Below are 8,723 nucleotides of genomic sequence, written 5' to 3'. Positions count from 1 at the left end.
GAAGCACTAACCTTCTGCGCTGGCATGTTAGTACCACAGTTGACATCAATAAAACACAGACAAGGTGTTAATTGACATAGCACTATCCCTTAAGAATATTTTGCAGCTCCATATGAAATAAAATTGTTGAAAAGCAAGTGTGCCCACTGCAGAATGGATTGATACCAGGCATTCTAAACCATCAGAAGTTAACAGTGGAAGGCAAGCCATTTCCTGTGAGAAATTTACTATGACCGAGTTCCCACCAATGGTTAAGTCTCAATGAGAAGCTTAATTACAGATGGTATTTCCCATTTGGATGTGCAAATCCAATGCAACAATTATATTCGGAAAATTATATCTGCTTTTTATGTCATAGCAGCAGCAGCTTGCTAACCCTGAAGTAAAGCAAACAAATACTGCACAGCATATATTTGTCTGAAAAGTTTAGAGTTTGGATTATTATTTGGATGTAATGCTATCCAGCTCAGTGTTCTCACACATAAAGTATGTCTAACACGTCACATGAGTTTGTCTGCTGTAGGAAAGAGGCTTAAAGCAGACATTTCTATAACATGTTTGCTTTAAATTTCAGGGTTTTTCTCGGTGTGTCAGGTTTTATGTCTTTTTAACTCTCTTTTTAATTTTTTTTTTACTAATTATATACACCCATGAGTTTTAAAGTCTGCAACTCTGAAGCAAATCATTTTGCTTCACTTTGGTTAGAGAACATAGAAAATGTTTAAAAGGAAGATAAACTTCTCCAACTGAGGGAACTGGGTTCCAGATGTTGTATCGGTACTCTGCACTAAAGCTGCTTGCTCCAAATTAATTGTGGTGTGATGTTGCCTTCAATAGCGTTTAAAAAGAAAATGTTATGAGATGATATGGGAGAATCCCTCACAGAAATAATCTGTGAAATAGCCTTCACGCAGTCCTTTTATCAATGGTTACCCATATAAAGTTGGATATTACAGAAAGGAAAATATCTCATTCAAAAGAGAAGGTTGAGCTTTTTCTCCTAGTGAATAGGCAAATAGGAATTGGTCTATGAAGGAGTACAGCCTGGTGATAGAACAATTTAAAAATGCTGCTATCAAACAATAAAATGGTTAAGATATTCTCAATGAATGGATGCCATTATCTGGTGTAGTGGTTAAAGTGCTGGCCTAAAAACCAGGAGACAGTGAGTTCTAGTTCTGCCTTAGACATGAAAACCAGCTAGGTGACTTTGGGCCAGTCACTTTCTCTCAGCCCAACCCACCTCATAAAATTGTTGTGGAGAAAATAGGAGGAAAGAATATTGGGTATGTTTGCTGCCTTGAGTTATTTACAAAAAAATAAAGGTGGGATAAAAAAAATCAAATACATCAATAATGACAAGAGGTAGAGCAAAGAGACCAACCTTTCCCAGGCCACAGTCCGTCCCATCTGCCCACGGTGTGTGTTGTGTACGACATCCTTTATGTGCTCCGTCATCATTAATGCACCATAGTCTTCTGCACTGCTTCTGCTTAAGTGATTTTAAATGGTCTCAGCATTACTCAACAGCCAGTATAACATATGCTATAGGCCTCATACTTATTTTAGATTATCTCCCTGGTGTTATTACCATCACTGAGAAAGGAAGTATAAACAATGCGCACAATAAACTAGAGGAAGTGACTTGGCTAAGATTGCAAATGCTGACATTTTTGGCTCAAATGTCTTAACCTCCTGATTTAAAAGCTAAACCTGTGCCCATACAAAATGCTCAGAAATCACATTATTAAAAAATTGGTTAAAAACTTCCTCTTGAAGTACAAAATGAACAAAGCCTGAAAATCAGAAATAGTGAACATTTCTATTACCCTCAAATTTGACAGATTCTTATTGAAATATCTGATCTGTACTCCATCTGGACTGTTCATGTATTCTCTTTCCTTGAAGTAATTAATGGTTTCTATTTTTAAATTTCATGATTATTAAGAAAGAGTTGAATAAGCTACAGCTGAGAAAGGCAGATGGCCCCCAAATTATTAAGACTTGAGTGTCCTATGCTTTCAAATCAATCCCATTAAAACAAAACATTTTACACAGATTACCAGTCACTATTTCCTATGAGAGAGATTGTCTTACATATTGTTCTGTTTTTATCAGTGTTAAAAATACAGATATAAGCTACAACTCTGCAGAATTTCACTCAGCTTCCTCTGTAATTTCTATTTACAAAGGCTACTTATTATTCTGGGTTGTATACAATATAGTGTAAGTAAGTCTTATTAAGTTCAATGGGAATTACTACTGAGTAGTAGTAATCCTTTCCAGGATCTTAGGGAATCTCCTAGCAATCCTGCATGTCTATGCTGCATGCCTCACCAGTGATGATAGCATTGAGTAAGACTGCCACCAAGTATACATCTTCCCGAAGAAGCCATCTTTCAGTCCAGCTATTTTGAATAACTATTGACCAATTTCCAGATACTGGGGGGGGGGGGACTCCAGATATAAAAGATTCTAGGGGAAACATTTTTTTTTGAGCCAATGGTGTTCAATACTGACTGGATGTGAAGGAGAAGTCATCTCTAAGTCTGGAATGAGAAATTATCATATGATGATAACACCTAGTCAAATACTGATATCCCTAAAGCAAATCAGGGATACCACAGAAATCCTTGCTGTAATGGCCTGGATGGATCAAAACAAGCTCAGATTAAACCTCTGAAAGATAGGAGTTGTCAGTGATATTCTGGATGAAGCTTCATTCCAAGTTTGATTCTGGTTTATATTACAGGTCTGTAATTTGGAGTCCTCGGGATTCTAAACTCCTATTACAGTATCAATGGAGGAGAGGGCCATGATGGACTTCACCCTCGTCATCTGGTATATTATAACATTCTGTATATGCATTACCCCAAAAACTCCAAATGGTACATAAGGCTGTGGCCCATCTGCTTACAGAGTAACAAGATCCAATTATGCTACCATCTATGTTGTGTTTGTTGCATTGGTTACCACTCTGCTTCTGAATCCAGTTCAACATGCTAGTTATTACCTTTAAAGCCTTGCATGGTTTGGAGCAAAAGTAGCTATATGGAACGTCTTTCCAACCCTACATATGGCTGATTCCATGCCATCTTTGAGGGAAAGCACATGCCCTATCCATAAGAGATGAGGAGGGTAGAGTCTCAAGGATTCTCAGTGACCACCCTGCTCTTGAGGTAAGGAATGTCCCCAATGTTCTGCTTCTCAAGAAGGTCTTGAAAACTCTGTTGCTTCACAAGTCATATAAGGGTTGATAAGACTTACCGTAGTCAGATTAGATAGATTATTGTTTATTGTTTAAATAAATAGGAACGTTTAACATCCAGAGCTAGAAACCCCACATTTCTGAAGGATGTCTACATCAAGTCCCAATCTATGCATCCAAGTTACAAGAACAGATTCCACCTTTCAAAGCTGAAATTACAGTATGTGTGTGTACTGTACATGTGTGACTGTTGAAGGCATTTAACACATGTTGATAAAACTAGTGATGCATTTAATCTGCAACTCTTCTGATTAGTCATTTTCTATGTCACCTCAGCCCTGATTAAATAATCAAAAAGCCATGAGTGTGACATTAACAGTCACAGCTCTTTCATACTATAGCTTTATAAAGAAAACAACAACTCTGTAAGATATCTGTCTTGTATAAGCAGGTGGCTGTGAAAATCTGCAAAGAAGCTCCCCACTTTTTAAACTAATGGATTTTTCTCTCAAAAATCCAATACGCAATCTAATTTTAGAGATTATTACACTCACACACTATAACCTTCTTTCACTAGAATCACACAATCATAGGGCTGGAAAGGACCTTGGAGGTCTTCTAGTCTAACCTTATGGCCAAGATAGGAGTCCTTATACCATCCTGAAAAATGGTTGTCTAGTCTTTTCTTGAAAACCTCCAGTGATGGAGAATGGGGTCAGTATTTCTCAATCCTGGCAACTTTAAGATGTCTGGACTTCAATTCCTGCACTTCCCCAGCCAGCATGGTGTCTGGGGAATTCTGGGAGTTGAAGTCAACATCTTAAAGTTGTTAAGGTTGAGAAATATTGTACTAGGCTATGGAATTCATGAGCCACACCAGGGAAGGCTGACAAAATTCCTAAGGTGCTGTTTGTTTGAGGGCAATGACTGGCTCAATTCACCTACAGGTAGACTTGACTTACAACCACTACTGAACCCAAAATTTCCACTGCTAAGCAAGACAGTTAAGTGAGTTTTGTGACCTTTCTTGCCACAGTTGTTAAGTGAATTACTGCAGTTGTTAAGTTAGTAAAATTGTTTGTTAAGCTAATCTGGTTTCCCCATTGAATTTGCTTGCCAGAAGGTCGCAAAAGGTGATCACATCACCCCAGGACACTGCAGTCGTCATAAATACTTGCCAGTTGCCAAGTGCCCAAATTTTAATCATGTGACCATAGGGATGCTGCAACAGTCCTAAGTGTGAAAAATAGTCATAAGTCCCTTTTTCAGTGCCACTGTAACTTTGAACAGTCACTAAACAAATGGTTGTAAGCCAAGGACTACCTGTATACATCTCAAATGCCTGGACGTAAATACAAGGCAGAATATTGTAGAAATCTGTTTGGGGAATTAAAAACTGAAATCCAAACTGGTCAGACCATAATGTTTTTTAGAAGTAAGGTCTTTTTCCAGATCCAAATATTGGATACCAAGCAGGCATTTTCCTTTTGATAAACCTAACAGTTGCTCATATTATAAGCAAACCAAAGAAGTAAAAAAAAATACATTACCATATAAGGGCAAACCTTAGCTCCAGGCCCAAAAATTAACTCGCACTGCTTATTGACATCATACATATGACCAGGAAGTTGTTGAGGCAAAGTGTAGGTTCTTGATGAAGGCTCATCAAGCAAACACTCCCCGTATCCAGTGCTAGAATGAAAAGCATTACAGTTATCTTCACTACCATAGTGTTATAGTAGATTAAGGTTATTTTAAAATCTCCCTCTAACAGATAATCAGGAGAAAATTAACACTGAACAGATAACACTTGGTCCGTAGTAAGTAAAACATTCAGTTCATATTGTTGTCAGACAACTGAACAATCGCTATCACACCATCAATGCTGCATTTCATGACATGCACCTGCTCTTAAGAATAGTACTATAGTATACATTAAAATTCAAAGCTTGTTTCAAAAATGATTTGGAAGAAGGGCTTCAGATCTCCTGTGAGCATAGAACTTTGCTGCTATTAATTAAACAGCTAGATATTTTTTGAGCTTTCGTGCGTGGAAAAAAAAAGATGGGACTGACTTAAGAGTTGCATTAACTGTAAAGCAGTAGCGTCTATTTTTTCACTCGACTGGAAAAAAAAGTGAGCTTCTTCAATGAACTGTAGAGATACTGGGCTCCTGCGAGTTATTTGGCAATTTTTCCAAAGAATTTTGGAAAAATGCCAAGCCCTAGCTAGCACTATTATTCTGGGAGAAAGATATGGGTTCTGCACTACAAAATGAACCTCTTTATTACTCTCTTTGATATAAAACTCAGCGACCAAGTATCAGGAAAAGTATAGTCAAGGAAGGATAAAAAACAAGAGGAAGATATTACTATGTGATGGAACCCTTTCCCCAATGTGTAGAAGATCCTTACAAAAACAGAATTTTTGCCCCTTAAGAACACATTGGAAAATCAGTTTGCTCAGTAGCTAGAAAACACCTAAGAAAAACCAGAGAGGAGAGGAGTCTGTTTGGAAAACAACAAAATACACAGTCTAGCATTAGGAAAAGAAATTATTGCAACTTTTTTTGGTCCAGGTTTTGTGATCACACTATTTTTCAGGGAAATGTTCTCTCCCCCCCCCCCTCCATGTTTCATGTGGCTTCTGCTGTTTGTCACTTAGTTCTTTCTTTTTATCTAGGACTTTACCAAGGAAAAACTAAAAGTTTGGATAGGAATTCATCCCCATGAATCTTATGCTCCACACACATATCATATGCAGAAAGGACTCAGGAGATGAGGTGCATATGTGTATGGGCATTCGCTATGTGCTTCCTAAATTTATGTAGTGTGCTAGTTATAACAACCTTTCTATCCTGCCCTAGCTCAAATGATTTCAGCCAGTTTACACTTAGGGAAAAATAACACAGTAAATTTCATTAATGTCTTTATAGGTGTACCAAAATTCAATCGCATAGGGCAATCACAGTAAGTTTATATAGCCACCCAAGTTAAAAAAACTTTGGGTGACTCGCAACAGCACTAAAAACCAATAACTATAAAACATAATCATAAAATGATAAATCAAAAACAATAAATCAAAATAATGGCATCTTAATCATCCCTTTGAAATACAACATAATCACCTTTATCACCCCTTAGGATGCTTTACAACAAGTTTTCAATTAATTCTATTCTATTCTATTCTATTCTATTCTATTCTATTCTATTCTATTCTATTCCACTCTACTCCACTCCACTCCACTCTTATATTCCACTCCATTTTATTCCATTCAATTATATGTGTAAAAAGCCAGTTTTTTCTGGAAAAAAATGTTACATCACTTAGGAATATTCAAAAGCTACAGTATATGTGAAACAAATGAAGAAGCATTTAGAAGAAAATGGCAACCAATTCAAACATGTAACGTAATGCATATAATAAACTGTGAATGTGGCCTGTATTTTGGTATACCCTATACAGAGAGAGAGACATGAACATTAGACACTTGCCTACAGTATATCATTACCATCACCTATTTATTTACATGTCACTCTCCCACATATTATGCCAAAAGCAGCTCATAAAGTATTTTTAAAAATCATGTGACATGCACCAAGAAATAATCACAATCTTACTCCAGAAATTCCGTGATGTATTTACGGCTACATTTTGACCACATCCAGGGGTTAGTGTTGTAGTTGAGGGTGGGAGCCATAACATGTTGCTGGCTTTTTCCTCCTTCTTCTTTGCACTTATTATTGTCATCATGGGGCATGTTAAATCTAAAGAGAAGATAGTAGGTTGACCACTGTGTTAATACAATATTTTTGTCCAAATTAAATACTTTCATATTGTATATAGCAGATTATATGAATTAGACAGGTTAACTCCCCTATTGAGATCAATGAGGTTTTAAAAAAAGCTGAATCCGCTGGCTTATGCTTTAAATAAGGTTTATTGTGCAAAAGTGCAGAAGTTACAAATAAGCGTACAAAATTCCATACCCTGTTTCTTTGAAATCTGAAGTACCTTATTAATAGAGTTCTTTTCTGAAGATCGGAATCCTCATTCCAAAGCAAAGACCTGTAGCCTATACGTATAATTGGAGGAACTGTCTTAGAACTGGCTAAACATATCTGAACCCAAGAATGACTGATTGATTACATGCCATCAAATTAGTATTGACTCTCAGCATCCACATAGAAATTCTCCATGATTATCTGTCCCTAACCTGAACCCAGGAGCAGTCCCAACAAAGAATTTCAATTTTTGTACAGGCAAGGAAACAAAATAGCGCCAGCAGCCAAAATGGTATCACATGAATTAAGAGGTTAGTCCTTGTGGGATTCAAAGATTCATTTACTTATGAATATTTTGCTCTGCATTGTAACAACTGTATATATTATGCAACCACTGTAGAAATCCTAGTTTTCCTAGTTTATTTCAGTTAATTAGCTCTTTCCTGAAAACTGTGTCCTTGGAACAATTTAATACAATTCATTATTATTTTATAGATTCGGCACATTTATATCTTGCAACTCACAGGAGTTTATAATAAAACACATAAACCAAAATATAATTAAAGCCACACAAAAAAACCCATCCCAAAGTATAAATAATAAAAAGATGAATTATTATGATAACCCCAAGACTGCATCCAATCTCTGAATTTATTAAGTTCAGTTCCCAAATTTTCAGTTATGCATTATGACAAAGTATGTACGTATATATTAAAGTTTGGAAACCTTTTGCTTCGGCTAGTAGATTAAGCTGTGCTATATCACAGCTGAATGAACAGCAGAACCCAGACTTGATTCAATGTAAGTCCAGCTGTTCTATTGTCAGCTACTGCGTTCTTTCTTTTCTCTTTCACTCTCTTTGATTGGGTAAGACTAAATTCCTGTCCCACCTCTTCCCTCAGTCCAGTAGGCTTCTAGGAGAAGAACAAAGTACCCAAATTCACTGGTCTCGGAAATTCATGCAAGGCCAGGACCTTCTGCTATTGTAGGGCATTTTTGGATTCAATAGAAAGTAACTTTAATAGTCACATTTAAGATTTATTATGCTGGCTGAGCTTGTTTGCTTGCAGATGTTTCAATATCCAGCTAGGTAACATAATCAATGCTAGTGAATGTTGAATTTGCTTCCTGTTTATATACAGCAGTGGGCCCTGTCAGTATTAATGTGGATGTGGCTTTCTCCTTGGTATTCATTTTTCATTTCATTTTCATTTTATTAAATTTATACCCCGCCCTTCTCCCGGAGGACTCAGGGCGGCTTACAGCCAGTTTAAAAACAATAATACAATACCATACAAAATTTAAAAATGATTTAAAAATAAATATTTGAATAGGCCGCTTCTACTAAAATTTTGTTAAAACCAATTAAAATACCCCTAGGCCAGTCCTGCCCGCTGAAATAACCAAGTCTTGAGGGCGCGGCGGAAGGAGGGGAGATCCGGAATCACCCGGATCTCTGGGGGCAGCTCGTTCCAGAGGGTGGGTGCTCCGACAGAGAAGGCTCTCCCCCT

The 8,723-nt window shown here is 37.0% G+C and overlaps 1 protein-coding gene across 1 annotated transcript in view; it reads right to left on the bottom strand.

The window, feature by feature from the left end:
• ADAMTS9 (ADAM metallopeptidase with thrombospondin type 1 motif 9) overlaps window positions 1–8,723 on the bottom strand; it is a gene marked incomplete at its 5' end in the record, with an annotated part of 59,217 nt that overhangs the window by 49,292 nt on the left and 1,202 nt on the right. Inside the window, 3 exons of the mRNA XM_015825871.1 lie at window positions 1,385–1,489; window positions 4,759–4,900; window positions 6,829–6,975. Of these exons, the coding sequence (XP_015681357.1) occupies window positions 1,385–1,489; window positions 4,759–4,900; window positions 6,829–6,975 (394 nt within the window). The remainder of the gene's footprint in view (window positions 1–1,384; window positions 1,490–4,758; window positions 4,901–6,828; window positions 6,976–8,723) is intronic.

The sequence above is a fragment of the Protobothrops mucrosquamatus genome, unplaced genomic scaffold (assembly GCF_001527695.2).
Source record: "Protobothrops mucrosquamatus isolate PMUCROS unplaced genomic scaffold, P.Mucros_1.0 scaffold2853, whole genome shotgun sequence".
NCBI lineage: Eukaryota > Metazoa > Chordata > Lepidosauria > Squamata > Viperidae > Protobothrops > Protobothrops mucrosquamatus.
The sequence above is the reverse complement of the archived record's forward strand: the minus strand, read 5'-3'. Positions and strand labels throughout refer to the sequence as shown.